Source organism: Phocoena phocoena, chromosome X (assembly GCF_963924675.1).
Source record: "Phocoena phocoena chromosome X, mPhoPho1.1, whole genome shotgun sequence".
Lineage (NCBI taxonomy): Eukaryota > Metazoa > Chordata > Mammalia > Artiodactyla > Phocoenidae > Phocoena > Phocoena phocoena.
Window position 1 is genome coordinate 90,533,655 of NC_089240.1, and position 27,461 is coordinate 90,561,115.

The 27,461-nt window shown below is 36.3% G+C and overlaps 2 protein-coding genes across 2 annotated transcripts in view; both read right to left on the reverse strand.

The window, feature by feature from the left end:
- RBM41 (RNA binding motif protein 41) overlaps positions 1 to 970 on the reverse strand; it is a 65,589-nt gene extending 64,619 nt beyond the window's left edge. Inside the window, exon 1 of the mRNA XM_065900236.1 lies at positions 753 to 970. Within this exon, the coding sequence (XP_065756308.1) occupies positions 753 to 970 (218 nt within the window). The remainder of the gene's footprint in view (positions 1 to 752) is intronic.
- Positions 971 to 6,954: 5,984 nt separating this feature from the next.
- Positions 6,955 to 27,461, reverse strand: part of NUP62CL (nucleoporin 62 C-terminal like) — a 38,250-nt gene continuing 17,743 nt past the window's right edge. The window contains exons 8-9 of the mRNA XM_065900237.1: positions 25,826 to 25,922; positions 6,955 to 7,046 (exon numbers count right to left, since the gene is read on the reverse strand). Coding sequence (XP_065756309.1) covers positions 6,955 to 7,046; positions 25,826 to 25,922 — 189 coding nt within the window. The remainder of the gene's footprint in view (positions 7,047 to 25,825; positions 25,923 to 27,461) is intronic.

Below are 27,461 nucleotides of genomic sequence, written 5' to 3' on the forward strand. Positions count from 1 at the left end.
AAGGGCACACAAGGGACTTCTGATACTGTTCTATGAATACTGTATCGATGATACTGCTGTTATCAAATGATACAGCATCCATGCTACTGATACTGGTAATGTTCTGTTTCTAAAGCTTGTAGTGAGTACGAGTCTATTATTATTCCTTAACCTGTATATATACATTATTTTGCATGTATGAAAGATATCATAAACATTTTTTAAAAGTCATTTTGAGGCAAGGAAAATCAGAAACTTTTTTGAAAAAGATGCAGACACTGACAGTGCAGGAGACCATTATACCAGTAAGAATTTAAATGCACCGCTCTATTCCAGAGTGATTATTCTACTTGCAGAATGAATACAAAACTAATTTAATGAGGATCCTTTAAAAAGGCTTTGTGTACTGTCAATAATTGTAAGCTCAGGCTTTCAACAAAGACCAGCCACGTTAAAGCTGCCATTTCCTGCAGAACCAGTAGGGGGAACCGCTCGCAGCGGTGCCTTTCTTTTCTCACAGTACGTGGAACCGGTTTGGCACCCTGCTTCTAAATTTGTAACAACAAAGTATCACTTGCTTACTTTAAGACCTGAAAATGCTACATGGTCTCTGAGCCCGAGAAAGTCCTCTTTAACACACAAACACTGCGAATAAACGGGCCCACCCTGGGCCCCTTTCTGAGAATGGGGTGGAGGTAGGGCGGGACAGGGAGGAGCTGGCCCGCGTTTCTCCGGCGCAGGCCGGTTTCATCAAGCGGCCAAGACCCTTGTACCTGGGTGGGTCCGTCTGAAATAGGAAGGAGTCACAGCATCCGTCCCGGGGCCGGCGCCGTTGCCTAGGTGCCTGTGCCGGGAGGACATGCCTACGGGGACCGGCAGCAGCGGCAGCCCTTCCTGAACTTCGCCCTACAGGCCTGTCCAGCCCGTCTCCCCTTTTCCCTCCTCCTTTGTCTTCCCGCTTACACGAAACCGCGTCCCCAGAACGTGACATAACCCCAAACCCAAAGTAACAAAAGCCACTTGAAGAGTTAAAAGATAGAACAGACCTCCCTTCGCCGTCTGCTCTCAGACAAGCCCTTACCTCTTCATGTTTCCACAGGCCCCTAGCTCTAACTTGGGTAAATAGGCCGCGGACTTCGAGTCCCAGAACTCTGCGCGGCCGACTCTAAGGGGATTGTGGTGGAGCGCAGGGCTCTGGGAATTGTAGTCTCGCGTAGCTAGGAACCCAGAGTACGTACTGAGCAACCGGTATATTGTGAATTGTTCAAGTATTTCTCTTGGATTTCTTGTATAGGTTAAAGGTAACATCCAAAATATCCAGCTCATAAGCCTAGGCGTCGCCTTTGACTTCTTGACTCTCTCATCCAGTATCACCAAATCCTGGCCCCTCTAATTTCCCTCGAATGTGTCCCTATCAACCCTGCTTCTGCTTTCAAGGACTTCTTATCCTGCATCCCACCTACCTGCTGTTTCCAGTCGAGCCTCTGGTTTCATCCTCTGCAGTGTTACCAGAGTGATCAGACTCAAGTTTGACCACATCACTAGCACAAATGGTTCTCCTCTGTCTCTAACAGAGGCTAAGACATTGTACTTCCTATCCTGAGAATCAGAAACCCACGTGTGTTCGGGCCCATGAATGTTTTTATTGATAATTACAATGAATCAAGAGAGTGGTAGAACACAGTGGTTAAGAGAATGGGCTCCTAGTTCCCGGAAATGGAAATACAAATGTCCTTAAGTACATGAAAAGAAAGATGTTTAATCTCACAAGTGACATGTAAATTTCAAAGTACACTGACTATAAAATACCTGATGTGTACTCCTCAAAACTGTCAAGGTCATCAAAAACATGGAAAGTCTGAGCATCTGTCACAAAAGAATCAAAGGAGACATGATGACCAAATGTAATGTGGGATCCTGGGACAGAAAAGGGCCCTAGGTAAAAAAATACAGAAATATCAATAAATTATGCACTTTAGTTAATAATCTATCTATCATTATCATTATCACATCTATCATTAGCTGTGACAAATATACCAGAGTTATTTAAGATGTTAACACTAAATAAAACTGAGTGGAGGAATACAGAACTCTGTACTATGCAACTTTTCTGTGAATCTAAAACTTCTCTTAAAAAATAAAGTTTATTTTCTAAAAGTACATTAAAATAACATTTTTCACCCACCAGATTAGTAAAGATCCACAAGTTTGAGAACACACTTGTTTTGTTGAGATTGAGGGGAAACAGGCATTCTCAGTACACTGCTGGTAGAAACATAAATTGGTACCTCTGTGGAAGGCAACTTGAGGATACAATTTAAATCATAAATGCACAATTTAAAGCAAGAATTCAACTTATCCTCAATACTATGTATCCTCAAGAAATTAATTTTATGTGTACATATCTAATTATAGGCTATACAATTTTATAAACTATATATATTATAAAATTTTGTATATATATAAAATTAGTCATGCAACCTTGTTTATAATAACAAAATACTGGAAACAACTTAAATATCCATGAATGTTATACATCCATTCAATGGAAAACTATGCAGCAGTACCAAAGATGACAAAGTTCTCTATGGACTGCTACTGAACAATCTCTAAAATATATTTAGTGCAAAAGCAAGGTACAGCACGATGTGTATAGTATTCTTCCATTTTAGTTTTTAAAAAAGAAGGAATATATGTATGTGTTTGCTTGTATAGGCAATAAAATACCTCTGAGAAAACATAAGACAGTGATAAGTAAATGATTCCGGGTTAAGGGAACTGGATGGTGAGGGATAAAACTTTTCACTTTATCTCCTTGAATTTTGAACCACATGATTATATTACCTAGTCAATATATTTTTTAATTAAAGAGAACCCTTCTTATATCACAAAGAGCCAAAGAAGAAAAGGATCATGGGTTTGGGGGGGGTCACACTGCTTGGATTCTCAGTTCCCACAGTTATTGACAATATAACATAGTAGGCAACCTGGACTTGAACTTTTGTTTGGCAAGTTACAAGACTATGTAAGTTTCATTAAGCTTCTTTAACTGGTCTAGGCCAGTTTCCTCATCTGTAAAATGGGAATAATTCTTCAGAATAGGGTGACTATAAAGTACTACACAAAAGAATGTTTTTTGTTTTTTGTTTTTTTTTGCGGTACGCGGGCCTCTCGCTGCTGTGGCCTCTCCCGTTGCGGAGCATGGGCTCCGGACGCGCAGGCTCAGCGGCCATGGCTCACGGGCCCTGCCGCTCCGCGGCATGTGGGATCCTCCCGGACCAGGGCACGAACCCATGTCCCCTGCATCGGCAGGCGGACTCTCAACCACTGCGCCACCAGGGAAGCCCAAAAGAATGGTTTTAAAATCACTTGCAGCGTGGTCATCTATGAGCAAATATTCCAAGTTTATCCAGTAGGTTCAGACTTATTTAAACTGTCTGTATTGCCACACTCAAGTTAGAGGATAAGACCAAACAGCAGCTACTGGAAGACATCATACTTCCCATCCTGAGAATTTCTAACAGATGAGAATGTCATGGAAAGTACTAGAGTTACCCAAGCCCTAGCATATGCAAATGACTGTGCTCTTGAAGCACCCAGGTGAATGAATGCAGCTCTAACATGCACCATTTTGTGGTTTTGGCACAGAACAGGGATGGAATCTAAGCAAAAACAAAGTGTGGGTCATAACATAACCTGCATTAAGTAAATCCTATATGGCGGTGGGCTGAATTCTGCTGCTCAACCAAACTGTCCAATTGACACATTGATCAACAAGCAAATGGAAGAATACACCAAAGTTGCTAGTGTGTCTGTCCCCTGGGAAGGTGGCAAAGGGTGGAACAGATTACTACACTGACCACCACACCAGACTTGTATACAGCTTCCTATAAAACATACATTCTATTGGTACTGAAGTGATACACACTACATTACAAATCCACTAGGTGGGATGAGTGGAGAATGAATGGCTAAAAAGACATACATGGAGTGGAATTACAACTACAAAGCAAGGTCATAAGGAAGTACTCTATGTACCTGTGTATAACTGTAGCCAGTCCGAGTGGTAGGTACCAAGGGACAAATATTCAGAAAATTGTGCTAGAAGGAAAACCAGGCTATTTCTAGCTCTGCCAAATTTATTACCTGTGGAATAACAGCTATTCCATTTCCCCACAGCATCCTCTCCCCACTTCAAAAGGATATCAGACAGTATATTAAAAGCTTTGAGATTTCTAGATGTTATTCATGGGCACAGAGATCTTAGCACGAGGTAATTTCACAATTTCACCCCCAGAAGAGTTTATGACAAACTGAAAAATATGCCTCATGTGTCTTTCTGACAATTTAACAAGGTTAGTTTAATTAAGCCAGAAGTTCCTCCTTAACATAGACATATTTTCAGGCTTTGTCCTTTTTAGGTGCTTTGTTCACAGCACACTTCTGATGAATACATTATGAAGCAATTATAATTTCCAGATATGAAAGAAGATGCTAAAACCAAAAATCTTCTCTTGAAGAGGGATAGCATCACTCATCTAATATTAAGAGTAAACAACTGTGCATGTCTTTCAAATCCTCCAAATGAGATAGCATAAATGCTGTCTTTTTCAGAGGACAAAAAAAGTAGATAAGCACTGGGAAAGTGTCAGCATGACAAATTTAAGAATTCTCCTTCAGCTAATATCTTAGCTGGTCTTTAACAACGGCTGCGGGGGAGAGGGGTCTCAAGATTCCAGTACCTAACATAAACGTAGCCTTAAAATTACTTGCAAGAATAGGTTATTTCTGATCTTTTAATTAATATCTGTTCAACAATGCCATGTCTTTTAGACACATGTTAGAACTAGAGTCAGAGGGAACCTTAAAAACGATTTAGTCCAAGGCTCCAAACAGTACACTGAGATCTACCAGTAAACCCACAGTATTACTACATTGACCTGGAAGTCACTTGCCATTCACACGCCTCTTTTTTTTTTTTTTTTTAGCCTTTTTTTAAAACATCTTTATTGGAGTATAATTGCTTTACAATGGCGTGTTAGTTTCTGCTTTATAACAAAGTGAATCAGTTATACATATACATATGTCCCCATATCTCTTCCCTCTTGCATCTCTCTCCCTCCCACCCTCCCTATCCCACCCCTCTAGGTGGTCACAAAGCACCGAGCTGATCTCCCTGTGCTATGCAGCTTCTTCCCACTAGCTATCTATTTTATGTTTGGTAGTGTATATATGTCCATGCCGCTCTCTCACTTTGTCCCAGTTTACCCTTCCCCCTCCGCATATCCTCAAGTTCATTCTCTAGTAGGTCTGCGTCTTTATTCCCATCCTGCCCCTAGGTTCTTCATAACCATTTTTTTTTTAGATTCCATATATATGTGTTAGCATACGGTATTTGTTTTTCTCTTCCTGACTTACTTTACTCTGTATCACATGCCTCTTTTATGTCCTGGAAAAAAATATTAGAACTCCCAATGCAAAGTCAACAGGAGTACTGTAGTCTCCTCTTTCTTTATTTTACTGAGGAAGTTTACAGTAAGCAAGTACTGGTAGTGAAAAGACATAAAGGAATCAAAAAACTTGTGAGAAATGAAAACTAGTTTCTTCCAGTTGGGAAAATCTTCATATGGTCCAACTCTTTCATGTTATAGACAAAAGATAATGCTCCAAATGAAATTATCTGTGCAGTTAATTAAGCAGGGACAAGAATAAATCCAGTATTTCCTTCTATATACTATGTTCTCTTTACTGAATGTGGAACTTAACGTATTCACAGACTACAAGAGTTGAATTGCCAAAAACAATAGGGGAAATGTCTTTATCTAGGATAATAATATTGTATTCAAACATTAAAGATTACTCAAGATAATACTCAAAAGCTGTTTACCTACAGAAATCATCCATAAAATTAAATGGTCTCTGTAATTTTGAGAGGTAATGAAAACTTACCTGATTACAAGCTGCTACTTTGAGAAGTGTGGGTAGGAAAAAAAGAGGCCATGTAAGTTCTGATATTTGGTTTACTCATAAGGTGATGTAAATCACTAATACTCATTTCAAAAATATATTCTTTCCATAATATGTACCCTTCAGGATGTTCATGTTCAGTCAGTACAACAGAAATTCAGCTCAGGAATTACAGGCAATTAAGCTTTAGTCACTCAAAAACTTATAAGTAGTTTATTTTAGTGTTATACTTTTATTTTTCAGAGCTTTGCCTTTATTTATGACTTAGGTAAAACATGAAACACAAGAAATCAGACTGTTTCCAAGCTAAGAACAATGCTTTTTCTTGAAAAACAGATAAACAAATACACAAACCCCACGACTATAAATCATATGCTAAAACCAAGTAAAACATCAGATTATCTGGACATCAAAAATAAACCAATTGCCTGAACCGTACCCTTTTTAAAATAACCTAAATCAAGTCCCAAATCCATCCTAACTCTTCCTCCCTTCTCTGAATTTCTATAGCATACTTTCTGTACTTCATAACACACTTCCTTGTATTGTCTATACTGTTTTTTTATACAGACAGGCATTAAGTATATCTCAAAGTAGACAGTAAGTTCTTTTGAGGAGAGAAACTTTACAGTAGCTAACACTATACGTTGAACGTTAACAGGCACCCAGTCAAGACTGGTTGGCATCTATTTTTTGGCAAACATTTCTTTATGATCTGGTTGGAGTGAAAAGGACAATGCGTGCTGCTGGTAAGATATGCACACACAGAGTCAACATCAAATAGGCTGCTGTCTAGACAGAAGAGGTGATATAGTTTTGATTTGCTAATACTAAATGCCAAACTACAGTATCATTCCCAACAGCACAATATTTAAGTGGGGGAAAAATACATGCAGCCTTTATTGCCACCAAAGATTAAATATTAACTGTAAATACTACTCTAACAAACACCATCAAAATTTGTAGGTAATGTATAATCCAAAAACAGCATGCTGAAGATAGGGTCATTCAATCAAAAGCAATCCTGACATTGCATTCCTGCTCCCTGTAATGACGATGCTCGAAAACTTCTCTCTCTTCTACATTCCTTTGCAGCACGCCTATAAGGGGAAAAGGCACACATCATTACTCAGAGGACAAAATATCCCAGGAACATAACTTACATTCTCCCTTCAACCTATGATTGACAAAACTTTACATGTCAATTTTTTTTTTCCATGCTATGCGCCTTGCAGGATCTTAGTTCCCCGACCAGGGATTGAACCCGTGCCCCCTGCAGTGGAAGTGCGGAGTCTTAACCACTGGATAGCCAGGGGAGTCCCATACATGTCAATTTTAATAGCTTTAAGTATTAGAAAATACAGAGGAAGAGAAAAACATGCCTCTGTCTGGTTGGAAACTATTGCACAAGACTGTTCTTGATTGGCTCTCCCTAGCTTTCAGGGAAGTAACAGTCTACCTGACATTTGTATTTTGTTGAAGAGAAGTGTTAACTGCTTTTTACTCATTACAGCCTAAAGGTGTCATACAGGATGGTCATGAAATTGAATGTGTGGATTTTGGTAGGTCTTTGCTGCCTATAAGCAAAGTAGTACACTGAATATTTTCACATTTCAGTTCCTTTCTAATGATTTATTTAACTTGGTGGTCCTTAATTTGCTCAGGGGCAGAACAACACAAAATACCATTAGTTTCACCATATAGAACAGTAACTTTCTGCAGTAAAAATAAGCTGTTGAAGTAAGTGTGATAATCTGAGTTTTTCTGTTAATGTGCACAAATAAATTTGGTCATTTGTTTTAGTATTCATTAATGCTCACTGGTTGATAAGCAATAACTGGTGCCAAAAATTTACGGAAAACTTTACAAGAGAAAAACTAAAAAATGTGGAACAATATACTTTAATTTTCTTCAGCCAATTGGAAAAGAACCAATGTTTTGCAGTTTTTGAAGTATAATACCTCATTCTATCTTATGACATATAGGCATTCCGTAAGATCACACCTTTTAAGAACAAGTGATTTAAATGATGGTTGTCTACTGAAAGGCTAGGAGAACAGTCTGGGAAAACACAACTCCTTTCTGTTGTAATAACTAACTGCAGGGACCAATTTTTTACCCCTGAATAACATTTTTCAATGTGACAGAAACACAAATGAGCACTACAGCAAACCATTAACTTGAGGCCAAAGGTGTCAACATAAGCACAAACTACTTAATTTGCTGATTGATACATATTAAATGCAAGAGTACTTTTATAAGCATTTTTAAAAATCAATGAAATGTCGAAAAACACAAGTCAGCATTATTAAGAGAGGCTTACCATAAATATTTTGTCATGGCTTCAAATTGAATTCTCAAGACTATCTCTGTATTAACATACTTTACGTTTTTCAGGAGTTTCATTCCTTTAAGGGCAGAAACTGCACCTAGGCACTTAACTGCCCAGAGTTCTGGTCCCATGATATGCGTCAGTGATTGTCCCTGCAGGCCTATTAAATTATACATCATACTAGAAGTAAAATGCTAGTAATAGTCAAAATTTGATGGGAACTATGCCATATACATTTGACATTATTAAAAAAGTAATTGTACTGAACAATATGAAAGTGAAATTAATAAAACAACTCCATTCACAGTAGCATAAAAAAGAATTAAAACACTCAGGAATAAACTTAGCAAATGAACTATAAGACTTGTACACTGGAAACTATAAATCATTGCTAAGAGAAACTAAAGAAGATCTAAAAAAATGAAGAGATATTCCATGTTCATGGATTGAAAGACTCAATACTGTTAAGATGTCAATTCTCCACAAATTGATCTACAAATTCAATGCAATGCCTATGAAAATTCCAGAAGGCTACTTTTGTAGATAGAGACAAGCTTTAAAATTTACATGGAAAGACAAAGGACCCAGAATAGCCAAAGCAATCTGAAAAAGAATAATAAATTGCAGGAATTACACCACCCAATTTTAAAACATACTACAAAGCTACAGTAATCGAGACAGCATGGTATTAGCATAGGATAGCCATAGAGATCAATGGAACAGAAATGAAGTCCACAAATAAAACCTTATATTTATGGTCAACTCATTTTTAACAAAGGTGCCAAGACAATACAATGGGAGGAAGCATAGTCTTTTTCAGCCAATAATACAGGGACAACTGCATATCCACATGTAACTGAAGTTGACCCCCTACCTCTAACTATGAACAAAAATCAACTCAAACCTCTGTAATAACCTATATGGGAAAGAATCTGAAAAAGAATAGATATATGTATATGTATAACTAAATCACTTTGCTGTACACCTGAAACTAACACAACATTGTAAATAAAGTATACTCCAATATAAAATAACAATTAAAAAAAATCTCTCAAACACTTAAAAATCCTCAAGAAAATTCTAGCAAACCAAATCCAATAACATATAAAAGGAACTAGAAACCAGGACCAAGTAGAATTTATTCCATAAACGTAAGGTTGAATCAATGTTTAAAAATGTGTCAGTGTAATCCACCATATCAACAAGTTAAAGAAGAAAAGTCATATGATTATATCAACTGATGTAGAAAAAGCATTTGACAAAATCCAGTACTCATTAATAATAAAAATTAATGATAAAAAAAGTCAGGAAAAGAGTGGAATTACCTCAAGTTGATAAAAAGCATCTACAAAAAAACCTATACCTAAAATTATACTTCCAGTGAAAGACTAAACTCAGAAGCAAGGCAAAGACGTTTGTTCTCACCACTCTTATTCAACATGGTCCTGAAGTTCTAACCAGTGTAATGTGAGAAAAAGACATAAATAGCATACAGATGGGGAAGGAAAAAACAAAATTGTCCCTTTTTGCAGATGATGTAACTACTTATGTAGAAAATCCCAAGGAATCAAAAACAAAACAAAACCCCAAAATACCAAACTCCTAGAAGTGAGTTCAGCAGGCATACAAGATCAACATATAAAATTGTGTTTTTATGTACTAAAAATGAACATGTGGAAACCAGAATTTAAAATGCAATATCATTTACAATCACTACAAATAAAATGAAATACTTAGGTATAAGTCTGACAAAACCAAAACATATACATGATGTGGATGCTGAAAATTACAAAATGCTGATGAAAGAACTCAAAGAAGACCTAAATAAATATTGAGACATACTATGTTTATGGATGAGAAGAATCAACACAGTAAAGATGTCAATTTTCCCCCAAGTTGATCTATAAATTTAATGTAATTCCTATCAAATCCCAGCAAATTTTCATGGAAATGCAAAGAAATTAAAATAGCTAAAACAACCCTGATGGAGAAAAATAAAATGGGAGAAATTACTCTCCAAGATATTAAGGCTTACTATACAGCTACATTGATTAAGAAAGTGTGGTATTGGTGGAGCGAAAGAAACATAGATCTACGGAATAGAGATCCCAGAAAACAATTTGATATCCATAGAGGAAAAAAAAGTTCATCTAAACCTCACATCTTATACAAAAATTAACTCAAAATGGATCACAGCCTTAAATATAAAATATAAAACAATAAAACTTGTAGGAAAAAACAGAGGAGAAAATTGGGGGTATATAGGACTACACAAAAAGTTCTTAGACTTCACACCAAAAGCATGATCCATAAAAGGAAAAATTGATAAACTGGACTTAATTTTAAAAACTTTTGTCCTGTGAACAACTCTGTTAAGAAGAGACAAGGTACAGAGTATGAGAAAATATATGCAAACCACATAGCTAGCAAAGGACTAGTATCTAGAATATATAATGAACTCTCAAAACAACAGTAAAAAAAAAAAATCTAATTAGAAAATGGACAAAAGGCAAGAACTGACATTTCATCAAAGAGGATATACTCATGACAAATAAGCACATGAAAAGATGTTCCACATCATTAGCCATTAGGAAAATGCAAATTAAAACTTCAGTGATCTCACTACACATCTAGCAGAATGGTTAAAATGAAAAAGAAAAGTGAAAATACCAAATGTTGAGGATGCAGACAAATTAGATTACTCATACATTGCTGGTGGGTATGTAAAATGGTACAGTCTCTCTGGAAAACAGTGTAACCGTTTTTAAAAATAAAACTAAAGACGCAACTACCCTATGACCTAGCAATTGCACTCTTGGGCATCTATCCAAGAGAAATGAAAACTTATGTTCACACAAGACTCTGTACATAAACATTCATAGAAGCTTTACTCATAAGTAGCCAAAAGCTGGAAACATCTAAGATGTACTACAACAGGTAAATGTGTAAACAGACTGTAGTACATCTAAACCATGGAAAACTACTCAGCAGCAAAAAGGATCAAACCACTGATACACATAGCAATTTAGATGAATCTCTGGAGAATTATGCTGAGTGAAAAAAAGCCAACCCCTAAAGGTTACATGCTATATGATGTCATCTTATATAGTATTTTGAAATGACAACATTTTAGAAAGGTAGAATAGATTAGTGGTTGCCAAGAATTAGGAGGCAGGGAGTAGGGGGGATATGGTGGGAGGGAGGTGGGTGTGGCAATAAAAGGGGAATATGAGGAATTCTTGTAGTAATGGAACTATTCTGTATTTTTACAATGGTTGTGGATATACAAACCTACACATGTGATAAAATTGTATATGATTAAACACACACACACACGCACACACACACACACACACACAAGTAAAACTGTAGAAATCTGAACAAGACAAATTTTATCAATGTTAATACCCCAGTTGCAATACAGTACTACAGTTTTGTAAGATGTTATCACTGGGGAGAACTAGGTAAATTATAAATAGGAACTCTATATTATTTCTTCAGGACCTATACTATTCCTTACACTAAATGTGAATCCACAATTACCTCAATAAAAATTTCAATTAGTATAAAAAACTAACCCACACAAATAAGGTTTTGATTCCCAATTTCTTCTAGAAGTGCCTGCTGAGTAGGCACATAATATGACCCCCAATTTATGTGAGGCAAGAGTTTTAACATTTATTCTCACTGCTTAATATGGTTGGCCATCGTTTCAGCTTCCAATATGGGTTTCCTCATTGTTGAATGCCTGCTAAGCCAAAGACAGATTTTAAGGTTTTAGTTACTGTAGAATATACTTCAGTATTAGGTTAGGCTGCTGTTTAAAAGCAACCCTGGGGCTTCCCTGGTGGCTGAGAGTCCACCTGCCGATGCAGGGGACACGGGTTCGTGCCCGGGTCTGGGAGGATCCCACATGCCGCAGAGCAGCTGGGCCCGTGAGCCACGGCCGCTGAGCCTGCGCGTCTGGAGCCTGTGCTCTGCAACGGGAGAGGCCACAGCAGTGAGAGGCCCATGTACACCCCCCCAAAAAAAAAGCAACCCTGAAATCTCAGAAGTTTAACCTAATTAAGGTTTATTTCTCATTCAAAAAGTGGAAGAAGGAGGTAGGAAGCGGGATAGAGGGGAAGGGAGGGAGGAAGAAAGGAACACAGGGAAGGAGGGGGAAAAAGAGAGAGAGAGAGAGAACACTGTCCTCCCACTTATCATAGGTACTTTTAAGAAGATTCCCAGGTTATTGAAACTAAAGTAACACTCAGAATAAATATACTTGAATTCTTACTGTCAACTGTGATCTGATGGGAAGAACAGTGTTTCTAGAAACATACAAAGCTTTCCACTCTGCCATGAGAATTCTCATCCTGATCTCACCACTGATACATTAAGGTGGTGTTGGGGGAGACCTTCAAGGTGGTGGAAGAGTAAGACGTGGAGATCACCTTCCTCCCCACAAATACATCAAACATACATCTACATGTGGAACAACGCCTACACAACACCTACTGAACATTGGCAGAAGACCGCAGACTTCCCAAAAGGCAAGAAAATTCCCACGTACCTGGCCATGTGGCTGACAGGGTCTTGGTGCTCTGGCCTGGTGTCAGGCCTGAGCCTATGAGGTGGGAGAGCCAAGTTCAGGACACTGGACCATCAGAGACCTCCTGGCCCCATGTAATATCAATCAGCAAGAGCTCTCCCAGAGAACTCCGCTTCAACGCTAAGACCCAGCTCCACCCAAGAGCCAGCAAGCTCCAGTGCTTGATGCCCCATGCCAAACAACTAGAAAAGGAGGAACACAGCCCCACCCATTAACAGAGAGGCTGCCTAAAATCATACTAAGTTCACAGATACCCTAAAACACACCACTGGACGCGTCCCTGCCCACCAGAAAGACAAGATCCAGCGTCATCCACCAGAACACAGGCACCAGTCCCCTCTACCAGGAAGCCTACACAACCCACTGAACCAACCTTACCCACTGGGGGCAGACACCAAAAACAACAGGAAATACTAACCTGCACCCTGAGAAACGGAGACCCCAAACACAGAAAGATAAGCAAAATGAGAAGACAGAGAAATATGCAGCAGATGAGGGAGCAAGGTAAAAACCCACCAGACCAAACAAATGAAGAGGAAATAGGCAGTCTACCTGAGAAAGAATTCAGAGTAATGACAGTAAAGATGATCCAAAATCTTGTAAAAAGAATGGAGAAAATACAAGAACATTTAACAAGGACCTAGAATAACTAAAGACCAAACAAACAAGGATGAACAGCACAATAAATGAAATTTAAAATTCTCTAGAAGGAATCAATAGCAGACTAACTGAGGCAGAAGAACAGATATGTGACCAGGAAGAAAAAGAGTGGAAATAACTACCACAGAGCAGAATAAAGAAAAAAGAATGAAAAAGAATTGAGGGCACTCTCTGAGACCTCTGGGACAACATTAAATGCACCACCATTCTAATTATAGGGGTCCCAGAAGAAGAAGAGAAATAGAAAGGGTCTGAGAAAGTATTTGAAGAGATTATAGTTGAAAACTTCCTTAATATGGGAAAGGAAATAATCAATCAAGTCCAGGAAGTGCAGAGAGTCCCATACAGGATAAATCCAAGGAGAAACACTCCAAGACACATATTATTCAAACCATCAAAAATTAAATACAAAGAAAAAATATTAAAAGCAGGAAGGGAAAAGCAACAAATAACATACAACGGAATCCCCATAAGGTTAACAGCTAAGCAGAAACTCTGCAAGCCAGAAGGGAGTGGCAGGATATATTTAAAGTGAAGAAAGGGAAAAACCCACAAGCAAGATTACTCTACACAGCAAGGATCTCATTCAGATTCGACGGAGAAATTAAAACCTTTACAGACAAGCAAAAGCTAAGAGAATTCGGCACCACCAAACCAGCTTTACAACAAATGCTAAAGGAACTCCTCTAGGCAGGAAACACAAGAGAAGGAAAAGACCTACAGTAACAAACCCAAAACAAGTGGGAAGTGGTAATAGGAACATACATATCGATAATTACCTTAAAAGTAAATGGATTAAATGCTCCAACCAGAAGACACAGACTGGCTGAATGGATATAACAAAACCCATATATATACTGTCTACAAGAGACCCACTTCAGACTTAGGGACACATACAGGCTGAAAGTGAGGGAATGGAAAGAGATATTCCATGCAAATGGAAATCGAAAGAAAGCTGGGGTAGCAATTCTCATATCAGACAAAATAGACTTTAAAATAAAGACTATAACAAGAGATAAAGAAGGACACTACATAATGATCAAGGGCTTGATCCAAGAAGAAGATAGAACAATTGTAAATATTTATGCACCCAGCATAGGAGCACCTCAACATATAAGGCAAATGCTAAGAGCCTTAAAAGGGGAAATCGACAGTAACACAATCATAGTAGGGGACTTTAACACCCCACTTTCACCAATGGACAGATCAACCAAAATGAAAATAAATAAGGAAACACAAACTTTAAATGACACAATAAACAGGGTGGACTTAACTGATATTTATAGCACATGCCATCCTAAAACAACAGAATATACTTTCTTCTAAAGTGCTCATGGAACATTCTCCAGGATAGAACATATCTTGGGTCACAAATCAAGCCTTAGAAAATTTAAGAAAATTGGAATCGTATCAAGTATCATTCTAACCACAATGCTATGAGACTACATATCAATGACAGGAAAAAAAAAGTAAAAAATACAAATCCATGGAGGCTAAACAATAAGCTACTAAATAGCCAAGAGATCACTGAAGAAATCAAAGAGGAAATCAAAAAATACCTAGAAACAAATGACAATGAAAACATGATGACACACAACCGATGGGATGCAGCAAAAGCAGTTCTAAGAAGGAAGTTTATAGCAATACAATCCTACCTCAAGAGACAAGAAACATCTCAAATAAGCAACCTAACCTTACATCTAAAGCAATTAGAGAAAGAAGAAAGAAAAAAACCCTAAAGTTAGCAGAAGGAAAGAAACCATAAAGATCAGATCAGAAATAAATGAAAAGGAAATGAAGGAAACAATAGCAAAGATCAATAAAACTAAAGCTGGTTCTCTGAGAAGATAAACAAAATTGATAAGTCATTAGCCAGACTCATCAAGGAAAAAAGGGAGAAGACTCAAATCAGTAGAATTAGAAATGAAAAAGGAGAAGTAACAGCTAACACTGCAGAAATACAAAGGACCATGAGAGATTACTACAAGCAACTCTATGCCAATAAAATGGACAACCTGGAAGAAATGGACAAACTGTTATAAAAGCACAACCTTCCGAGGCTGAACCAGGAAGAAATAGAAAATATAAAAAGACCAATCACAAGCACTGAAACTGAGACCGTGATTTAAAATATTCCAACAAACAAAAGCCCAGGATCAGATGGCTAAACAGGCAAATTCTATCAAATATTTAGAGAAGAGCTAACACCTATCCTTCTCAAACTCTTCCAAAATATACCAGAGGAAGGACCACTCCCAAACACATTCAACGAGGCCACCATCACCCTGATACCAAAACAAGACAAAGATGTCACAAAGAAAGAAAACTACAGGCCAATATCACTGATGAACACAGATGCAAAAATCCTCAACAAAATACTAGCAAACAGAATCCAGCAGCACATTGAAAGGATCATACACCATGATCAAGTGGGATTTATCCCAGGAATGCAAGGATTCTTCAATATATGCAAGTGAATCAATGTGATACACCATATTAACAAATTGAAGGGTAAAAACCATATGATAATCTCTATAGATGCAGAAAAAGCTTTCGACAAAATTCAACACCCATTCATGATAAAAGCTCTCCAGAAAGTAGGCATAGAGGGAACTTACCTCAACATAATAAAGGCCATATATGACAAACCCACAGCCCACATTGTTCTCAGTGGTGAAAAACTGAAACCATTTCCACTAAGATCAGGAACAAGACAAGGTTGCCCACTCTCACCACTCTTATTCAATATAGTTTTGGAAGTTTTAGCCACAACAATCAGAGAAGAAAAAGAAATAAAAGGAATCCAAATTGGAAAAGAAGAAGTAAAGCTGTCACTGTTTGCAGATGACATGATACTATAGAGAGAGAATCCTAAAGACGCTACTAGAAAACTACTAGAGCTAATCAATGAATTTGGTAAAGTAGCAGGATACAAAATTAATGCACTGAAATCTCTTGCATTCCTATATACTAATGATGAAAAATCTGAAAGAGAAATTAAGGAAACACTCCCATTTACCATTGCAACCAGAAGAATAAAATACCTAGGAATAAACTTACCTAAGGAGACAAAAGACCGGGATGCAGAAAACTATAAGACACTGATGAAAGAAATTAAAAATGATACAAACAGATGGAGAGATATACCATGCTTTTGGATTGGAAAAGCCAGCATTGTGAAAATGACTATACCACCCAAAGCAATATACAGATTCAATGCAATCCCTATCAAACTACCAATGGCATTTTTCACAGAACTAGAAGAAAAAAGTTTACAATTTGTATGGAAACACAGAAGACCCATAATAGCCAAAGCAATCTTGAGAAAGAAAAATGGAGCTGGAGGGAATCAGGCTCCTGGACTTCAGACTATACTACAAAGCTACAGTCATCAAGACAGTATGGTACTGGCACAGAAACAGAAATATAGATCAATGGGACAGGATAGAAAGCCCAGAGATAAACCCACGCACCTATGGTCACCTTATTTTTGATAAAGGAAGCAAGAATATACAATGGAGAAAAGACAGCCCCTTCAATAAGTGGTGCTGGGAAAACTGGACAGCTACATGTAAAAGAATGAATTTAGAACACTCCCTAGCACCATACACAAAAATAAACTCAAAATGGATTAAAGACCTAAATGTAAGGCCAGGCACTATGAAACTCTCAGAGAAAAACTTAGACAGAACACTCTATCACATAAATCACAGCAAGATCCTTTTTGACCCACCTCCTAGAGAAATGTAAATAAAAACAAAAACAAATGGGACCTAATGAAACTTCAACGCTTTTGCACAGCAAAGGAAACCATAAACAAGACGAAAAGACAACCCTCAGAATGGGAGAAAATAGTTGCAAATGAAGCCACTGACAAAGGATTAATCTCCAAAATATACAAGCAGCTCATGCAGCTCAATATCAAAAAAACAAACAACCCAACCCCAAAATGGGCAGAAGATCTAAATAGACATTTCTCCAAAGAAGATACACAGATTGCTAACAAACACATGAAAGGATGCTCAACATTAGTAATCATTAGGGAAACGCAAATCAAAACTACAATGATAAAAAAAAAAAAAACCACAATGAGGTATCACCTCACACCAGTCAGAATGGCCATCATCAAAAAGATCTACAAACAATAAACGCTGGAGAGGGTGTGGAGAAAAGGGAACCCTCTTGCACTGTTGGTGGGAATGTAAAGTGATACAGCCACTATGGAGAACGGTATAGAGGTTCCTTAAAAAACTAAAAATAGAACTACCATATGACCCAGCAATCCCACTACTGGGCATATACCTTGAGAAAACCATAATTTAAAAAGAGTCATGCACTCCAATGTTCACTGCAGCACTATTTACAATAGCCAGGACATGGAAGCAACCTAAATGTCCATCAACAGATGAATGGTAAAGAAGATGTGGCACATATATACAATGGAATATTACTCAGCCATAAAAAGAGGTGGATGGACCTAGAGTCTGTCATACAGAGTGAACTAAGTCAGAAAGAGAAAAACAAATACCGACATATACATATACCGCCAACACATATATATGGAATCTAAAAACGAAATGGTTCTGATGAACCTAGGGGCAGGACAGGAGTAAAGACCCAGACGTAGAGAATGGACTTGAGGACATGTGGAGGGGGAAGGGTAAGCTGGGACTAAGTGAGAGAGTGGCATGGACATATATACACTGCCAAATGTAAAATAGGTAGCTAGTGGGAAGCAGCTGCACAGCACAGGGAGATCAGCTCGTTGCTTTGTGGCCACCTAGAGGAGTGGGATGGGAAGGGTCGGAGGGAGATGCAAGAGGGAGAAGATATGGGGATATATGTATACATATAGCTGATTCACTTTGTTATACAGCAGAAACTAACACAACTTTGTAAAGCAATTTTACTCCAATAAAGATGTTTAAAAAAAAAGTTGGTGATGACAAGACACTCTTCTTGTATATAGCACTACCCTTCACACAAAATTAATTAAAAAATACATTTAAAGGAAAGGAATAAAAATAAAAGATGGTGAAGGTATCATGAGTTCTTGGAGAACTCAATAGTAGAATTATTGCATTTGAAGTCGTTCTCAGGCAGTCATCCTGTTGAAATGTTACTTACTGTTCAAGTCTCATTTCAAATTCTAGCTCTTCTAGGGAACCAACTAAAGATAGGTTTCTCTTTCTTTACTGCTCCCTACACATGCACTTTGAACCTTTTCGAGGCAGAGGTGCGTGCCACTGATGTTTACACCTCCTACGCTGATTAACACAGCACCTTGGCACATAGTAGGTGCTTTGTATTGAGAGTCACTACTCTCTGGTTTTGACTTGTATCTATAATAAGACTTTCCATTATACGGCACTTGAGTTTTCAAAATGTCTATGCATATTACCTCATTTGATTCCCACAATATCCTAGGATGAAGAGAATAACTAAAAACTCAAGAAGGTTCAGTGGCTTTCCAAAGGCCAAAAGTAATGAAAATTGACACTAGGATTCATATCTTCAGACTCCCATCTAAGAGCGCTTTTTCTGTTACAGTGCATCTGTTTGTCAAATGCTGGGAAATTTTTAAATAAAAAGTACTATCTGGCACCACATCATAACACTGTTTGTTGTCCCTTCAAACACTGAAGTGCTCAAAATAAGACAGGCCTATCTGAATCCCAACTGGGGAGATTTCATTGGTGAAATACTATCAGGCCACTTTATCTATGAGGTAGCCATAGAGCGTGGGCCCCAAAACTGCGTTATAGCAAGGCTTCAGTATATTTATAGTTTTTAGTCACTAACAGGAAGAAAACTGCTTTGGAGAAAAATCTGTATACCTCACAAACAATATAAATTCTGCTATTTGGGAGTGATTTAAATCATGTTACATATAATTCATCTGGGGAGACTCTCCAGCTTGAGGAAATTCACTTGGGCACAAAATGTACATAAGGAGGATTAGTGAGAAATCTAATTTTGCAGATGTATTGAGTGTATTTCAAATCTGGATTTACATATAGAAAGGAAGTTTGGGAAGAGGAGCTTTGAGAATGTTAACCATCACGCACTCTTTCCTAACAGAAGCTGAAGTCTTGATCATTTTTAATCTCAGTATCCTAATCTAACCTACAAGAAATTCTTTAGAATTAAGGAACAATGGTGTGACAATAAATCTATTTTGTCTGTAAAGAGGAGCAGAGATGAGCAGGTAGCTCATTAAACAATGGAAAGAAATGAAATACCTTTCAGTTAACTGCAATGGGAAGAAGCAAGTAAGTACCTGTCTCTGTTGAGCTTAACAGACCTTTAAAGTGAGTCTTTGTGTTGTTACCATATCTCATCTCTGACAGATCAAGAGCATTTGCCTCTCAAGTATCTAAAGTGGAACATTATACTCCAGAACATAAGAGATGACCTCATCGATCAACCAATGTCACCAAGATTTCCCAAAGAACTTCAGAAAAAGAAGAGGTAAAAGAAACCAGCTCAATCAGTAAATCAGATTCTATTCTAGAAGATGAACTAGGAAGAAGACACTTTGATTGGAATCCAAAGGCATCTTTTGGCATGTCGGCATTAGATACTCTTCGGGTATGAGAGGGCTGAAAGTAATTAATAAAAAAATTTTTTAAAGCATTTCTTATCTGGACCAAAGCTTCTTAAAAAACACAGCATGGTAACTATAGTTAATAATACTGTATTGCATACTTGAAGGTTGCTAAGAGAGTAGATCTTAAAAGTTCTCACTGCAAGAAAAACAATTTTTTTTTCTATCTATGTAAGGTGATGGATGTTGACTAGACTTATTGTGGTGATGGTTTGGCAATGTATACAAATATTGAATCATGCTGTGCACCTGAAACTAATATAATGCTATATGTCAAATATACCTCAATTTTTTTAAAAAAGATAACAACATGCCCGGCCCTGAAAAATCTAATTTAAAATAATCCCGCAAACAATAAATATTAACATTGGGTGAAAATGAAGTATGATTATGACATATCACAAAAATCTGCTTCTCTAAAATGATCCTGAAGGCGTTTTATGCAAGGTAGTAGAGTCACGCTAGACGACTAAGTATGTTTTATGCCAAAAGTAAATAAGGTGTTCACAGACCATTGCTAATAGAACTATATTGTAGAAATACCACAAAATTCCTTATGGCATTTTTAGTTACTCTGAAGATTCTTCTCCGTCTGCCATAAATAGCAGTCTAAATGCTGTGAGCAGCTATTAAATAATTATGGGGCTCTAACCCATAGGAGACTGCAATGATTATGGATGAAATACATTTTAGTCATGAAGCTTTGCGACACTTCATGAAAGAAACAAATGCCATGAAAATACTCAAGGAACTTTCAAATAACGACTTGCATAAGATTTTCCACTGCCCACCCCTTTATTATGGTGTTTGATAAATATTAACAGACATGACAAGGTTTGGTATATGAAGAAACAAAAAACGCCTACCCTTCAGTCCTACCTCCCTCCTCTAAAAGAAGTAGCTCCATATATTTAAAATGAATAATAAATTGGCTCAGATTGACTGCCAACTCTGTCATAAGTGGTCCCAGCAGAGCTGGAGTTGCTGCAGTTTCAATGACTGCCAACTGGGAAGACAGATGTGTGACTGCAGCATTGCCATCAAGCCAACCTCGAAATAATGCCGTAAATTTGTATAAAGAGAAAGACAAGAGAGGGAACTAGTATTTGACTATAGTCACTATTAACTCTCAATTAGCTATATTAATCATGAGGAAAAGAAGCAAAGAAAATGTTAAAAAATGGATAAGTATCAAATTTTAAAACTGGTCAATAGCAGCACATGTTCAGACACTCCCTTAATTCAATACCCTTAAACTTATCTCTTCCTAGTTTGGTTCCATCAGTCAGTTCTATGTGGGTTAGAGGAAGAAAGGGGCCTGGTTCTCTGCTTACTCATAGATATTGAAAAGTTGATTGGACAGTGTAATATTTTAACATATAAACTGTAGTGTATGATTTTCAAATCACTTTTAAAGATAAGCTGATTTTTAAGTTAAGTACATAGCATAACAGTTATGTTTTATAGCAGAAAAAAATTTGTACTGTCATTAAAGATATCAAATCATAAAAATATTTCCCAGAAACCTTCCAAGATAGAGATTTTGGCTTTAAAACCATTTTTATTTAAAACAAGCCTTACTGTTAGAGATTTCTCTTTAATTAAAAAAATTACATTATTTCTATTGTTAAAACAACACATGTATTAGTTTTTTTATAACTATTATTTGGATGTGAATAAAGAGACTCATTAAGAAGTTTAACCTTAAAACTTCTCAGTCTACAGACCGTTTCAGCAGACATGACCCCTTAATTATTAAAAAGTAAAATAAACCAACAACAAAAAAAACCTTCTCTTAGCATGATTAAATCCTGCCACTCTCCATTCCTTGATCATGTCTTTTCCTGATATGAAAAGGAAAGGTTCCTTGTGGGAACAGCAAAAAAGGAGCCCACGGTATCAAGAATCACCAGGCTTTTTTCCATTATCATGGCTTCCCCATCTAATTTGGGAACCTGTATGAGCTCTCATTGCCCCTCCAGCTCAACTCAAATTTTAGCAGAAAAGTAACTCCAAGTAATCATTACTCTCCATTGTCTTACCCTTTTTACCCTGTGTTGACTGAAACTTTACTCAGACACCTAGAACTTACATCCTACTCAAGTACTACCATTATCATACTTTGAAAACCCATGTCCTCTACTGTTAGGTAAATGATTAAGATTTGTTTTTATATCCAGTGATGCCTACATTAGAATTGTTTTAAGAGCATACCAGTAGAAAGAATACTGTTCTGATAATTAGGAAATTTAGATTCTGGTCCTAACTCTGCCACTAATTAACTGTGTGTTCTTGGGGAAGTCATTTAACTTCTCTGAACCACAGTTTCTTCATTTACATAATAAAGTAAGTTCTTTGTAGCACTAACAACCTTAATTTTATTAGTAGGAAAACAACTGGCTGAGAGCCTTGAGATTTCATTTATGACAAAGAGGATCTCAGCCAAGAGAAAAAAATCACTATAATCTTTCTTTACCTAATTACATTTTGACACCCCCCCAACTCTATCCAAGAAGCATTGCTCATTGTAGGAAAATATGCAACAGAGAGGAATACAACTGAGTCAAACTTTGTATGATCTCATTCCTCAGTGTTTTCTAGCCACTGACATTCTCCCACATCTCAGCTGTTCTTAACAACTTCTCTAGGTAAGTGGTTTTCAATGATAATCTATGCGGAACTGCTTTCTCTAGACTCATTTAATAGCTACCTTTTGAACCATATGACCATCCTTGTCCTTCTCCTTACCCCGCGCCTCCTATATACAGTAAACTCTGACAACCAGTTCTGCTGCTGTCATTTACTGAGCACCAACCATGAGCCAGGCACTGCTCAAGGAAAGTTCAATTTTGCTTCCTTTAATCCTTACAAAAGCCCTAAAAGGTAAATATTAGCCCTCATTTTTAAAATAAGGATACAGACTCAGAGAGATAAAGTAACAGTTGAGCTCACACAACTATTAAGTAGTAATACCTTGACTTGAATCCATATCTGTCTGACTCAGAAACCTCTCCCTCTCAGGTAATTAATACTAAAGCAATATAGAATTTAACTTCCCTCTGATGATTCAAAACACAGTTTAGAAAGCAACAGAACACAGAAAAGAAAGAAGTAAAGATGGATGATGATGATATAGGTATGTTTGGAAGGGAAAGAAGCAAAAGAAGTTCATGGTTGATGACCTCTATTAATGTAGAGAATGAGGAATCTATAAAGCCAAACAAGATTTGTATTATTTTCATACTACATCTTTAAAAGTAGTAACTCTGATTGGCTAACTAGCCCCCATTTGTCTCAATTACTGAGGTCTCAATATATTCCATATTTAGGCAAAAGCCTATAAAAATCACTTTCCACCAATTTTTATTTTAAATCTATTAAAAAGTTGAGAGAATAGTAAAAGTCACAAACTTATATACCCTTTTACTGGATTAACCCACTGTTACCATTTTGCCACAAATCGCTCCATCTTTTTCTCTCCACAAATGATTTCGGTTGAACCACTTGAAACAGAACTAGAGATATGACACTTCTCTAAATAACGTAGCATGCAGCTTCTAAGAATAAAAATATTTTCCTACATAACCACAGTAAGACATATAAGAAAATAAAAAACTCCTTAATATTTAATGTGTAGTCCAAATTCAATTTCCCCAATTGTTCTAAATAATGTCTTCTTGGCTTTAATCCAGTATCTAATCAAACTTAATATGGTAGACTTGATTGTTATATTTCTTTTAATCTACAAAATCCTCTCAATTTTTTCGTTTTGAGTTTTTTGGTTTCCCATGACTGATTTTTCAAGAGTCCAAGCCAATTATCTTTCAGAATGTCTCACGCATAGACTGATTATTTTCTTGTGACTTGATTCAGTTAAACATTTTTGGTAAGAACACTACATTTTCTTCCAGAATGTCTCACACATAAAATGTCTGATTATTTTCTTATTATTAGACTCAGGTTAAACATTTTTAAAAAGAATACTACATATGGAATATTGTGCACTTCTCATGTCAGATCAAGAGGCAAACAATGTCATTATCCCACTATTGGTGATATTAGATTTGATCACTTGATTGAAGTGGTACTTGTCAGCACTGTTGCAAAGGTACATTTGCTCCTTTGTAATTTTTAAGTAATGTGTAGAGTAATATTTTTGAGACTATGCAAATATCCTGTTCCCCAACAATTTTAAATTCAATGGTTTTAGCATCCCTTGATGACCCTTGCCTGAATCATTCAATCATTGAGCTGGGGCTACAACATGGTGGCTTTCTCATTAAATTGTACAATTAAAATGAATGTATATAAATTAAATTAAAATGAGGTATATAAATTATACCTAAATAAAATTTTAAAAATAATTCAGTAACTTGCAATTTATATTTGGTTCATTTCCTGCTAGTATATTTTTTCTGCCAAGAAATGACTGACAGTTGAAACATTTTATAAATGAGGCCGAGTACTCAAGATCAGGGAAAGCTTAATAAATGTATTCTGTTGAAAGTGTTTTTAATGGTGGTTCTCTAATCCTATCATTCCTTCTATAATTATTAGCTGCCATGGGTCTATAAAGACTTTTCCCTGTACCTTCCATTTCTCTCTCTCTGTCTCTCTCTCTCTGTCTCTTTTTTTTTTGGAGTATCACTGTGGACTCATGAGTTTTTCTCCCTCCATGTGTTATAATCCATCACTGTCATTATTCTTTTTGATGTTGAAACCTGATTTGGCCAGCAGAAGCCCATTAAAGCACAATCTTGTATCCTGATATAATCTCATAAGTCGTTGAACAATCTTTGTTTTCTGGCATGAAAAGTGCCAAACTCACCCTGTACTTCCCCTGCCTGAGACCTGAGATCAGATATTTCTCCAAGGTTCCTTTTAATCGTAATGTTATTTAGAAACCAAGATCTAGGTGTTAGATGTGCTCACTGCTATCAGGATGTGTCATTGCTTCTTGGCCCCTTCCATGTACAGAAAAAGGAAATAGGAATTCATACTGATGTTTGCAATTCAAATTTATAATAAAAATATGAAAGGAAGAAAACTATATCTCTTTTATCTTTCAATGAAAATCTTGGTTTCTATTATCAATATACTCGTGCATTTGCTTTCTACTGTAATATATATAATGGTAGTAATATTATTCCACATGCATATATAATACATAGTATAATTCTGAAACTAACGATAAACTTACTAAGATAGCTTAAGATTTCTTTGCAGTTCTTTTTATCATTAAGATTACATCCTACCAAGGATGCATCATCAAGAACACTATGTACAAAAGTTATCTGAGCTGCACGTTTATGTTATAGATTAGTTACACAGGTTTATTTGTTTTCATTTCGTATTCAATTTTAGCATTTGTCTTTCTTCCCATTATTTTTGGCTTAATTTAAATTTTTGAGTATTTAAACTTTTATATGGTCCAGAAGTCAAAATTGTATAAATAACAGAAGTACTGTTTCTATTCCTATCTCCTCCACCTCATTCCTAAACATCCCCTATTGTCATCAGTTTCTAGTTTATCCTTCCTGTGTTTCATTTTATAAAAATAAGCAATTACGGTTCTTCAGAATTAATATAGACATACCATGTGTTAAATAATACCCCTACAACTGAGCTCTTATTTGAGTGTGGTCATGGTGCACAAAACCTGACTTGTATCACATTTTCTACTTACAGATAACTTGGGGTACAAATAAACTCCCACCTGAAGTCTGATGAATCCATTGTAGAAAGTCCATATGAGCATTCAGAATTTTGCAGATCTGCTGGAGCTAAAAACACACACAGGATTTTTAGATTATGATTTTTCTGATATGGTAAATTAAAAAAACATAAAAAATTGAAATTAGGAAGTTATTTTCATTTCTTCTGGTAAGAAATTGACTGAGAATGTGCTAAATATTAATTGCATGGTTTTTTTTGCTATTTTATATTTGTAATGTTCATTACATCTATATATTAGTTCAATCTATTTTGTAACTGTCAAGAATTCAACTTCTATAATTCAATAAAACACTGACTTCTATAGTACAAAAATAAGTAAAGACATTAAGAGACATTTGACAGGACAAGAAATTCATATAATATTTTTTAAAATATTTAAAAAGGTAATCAACTTTTTAATTGAGGTATAACTGACATATGTAACATTATATTAGTTTCAGGTGTATACAGTAATGATTTGATATTCATATGTATTGTGAAATGATCACCACATTAAGTCTAGTTAACATCCACCATACAGTTACAAAAAAAATTTTTTTTGTGATGAGGACTTTTCCAATCTATTCTTTTATCAATTTTCAAATATATAATACAGTATTATTATTAACTATAGCCACCATGACTTATTTATTTTATAACTAGAAGTTTGTACTTTTTGACCCCCTTCAGCCATTTTGCCCACCACCTACCTCCAGCCGCTGGCAACCACCAATCTGTTCTGTGTATCTATGAGCTTGGTTTAGTTTTAGTTTTTGTTCTCAAATTCCATATGCAAGTGAGATCACATGGTATTTGTCTTTCTCTATCTGACTTATTTTACTTTGCATAATGCCCTCAAGGTCCATCCATGTTGTCACAAGTGGCAAGATTTCCAAATAGCAATTTTTAATAAATGGTAATACTCATTTGTCAAGTGTGTGTGGAAAATAGGTACATTCATATACAGCCTATGGTAATATAAATTGACCCAGCCCTTCAAAATGTAAATTTTTGCAATATATACCAAAGTCTTAAAACATTCATACCTTTTAACTCAGTATATTCTACTTCTAGAAATCTATCCAGAGGAAATAATGAAACCTAAACACACAACTGGTCATTACAGGTTAATTTCACAGTGGTAAAAATTTGAAACAATATCTCCATCAATAAAAAATGATGAAATATATTATGGTAAAGTCATCTCTAATGAAATGTTATAGAGTCATTAAAACCATATTTTCAAAGAATGGTTAAAATTTTGGGAAAATACTATGAAAGAATATTAAATGAAGACAGAATCCAAAACTTTATGTAGGTATGTTTCCGAAGCTATTTAAAAGAAAATAAGTATTTTTACCAGCATAGCAAAAACACTTGGAAGAAATACACTAATATATTAGCATAGTACTGGTAACACAGGTGTTTTACTTTTCTTTACAGATTTCCGTATTTCCCGAGCTTAATACATGGGATAAGCATATGCATTAACTTTGTAACAAAAATACTAATCCTTTTAAAAATGTTAGAACACTTTTGACAAATACTCTGGCAAAGTCCAGGACAATACTGAAAACAAGAAGAAATGAAAATGTTACCACACTCAA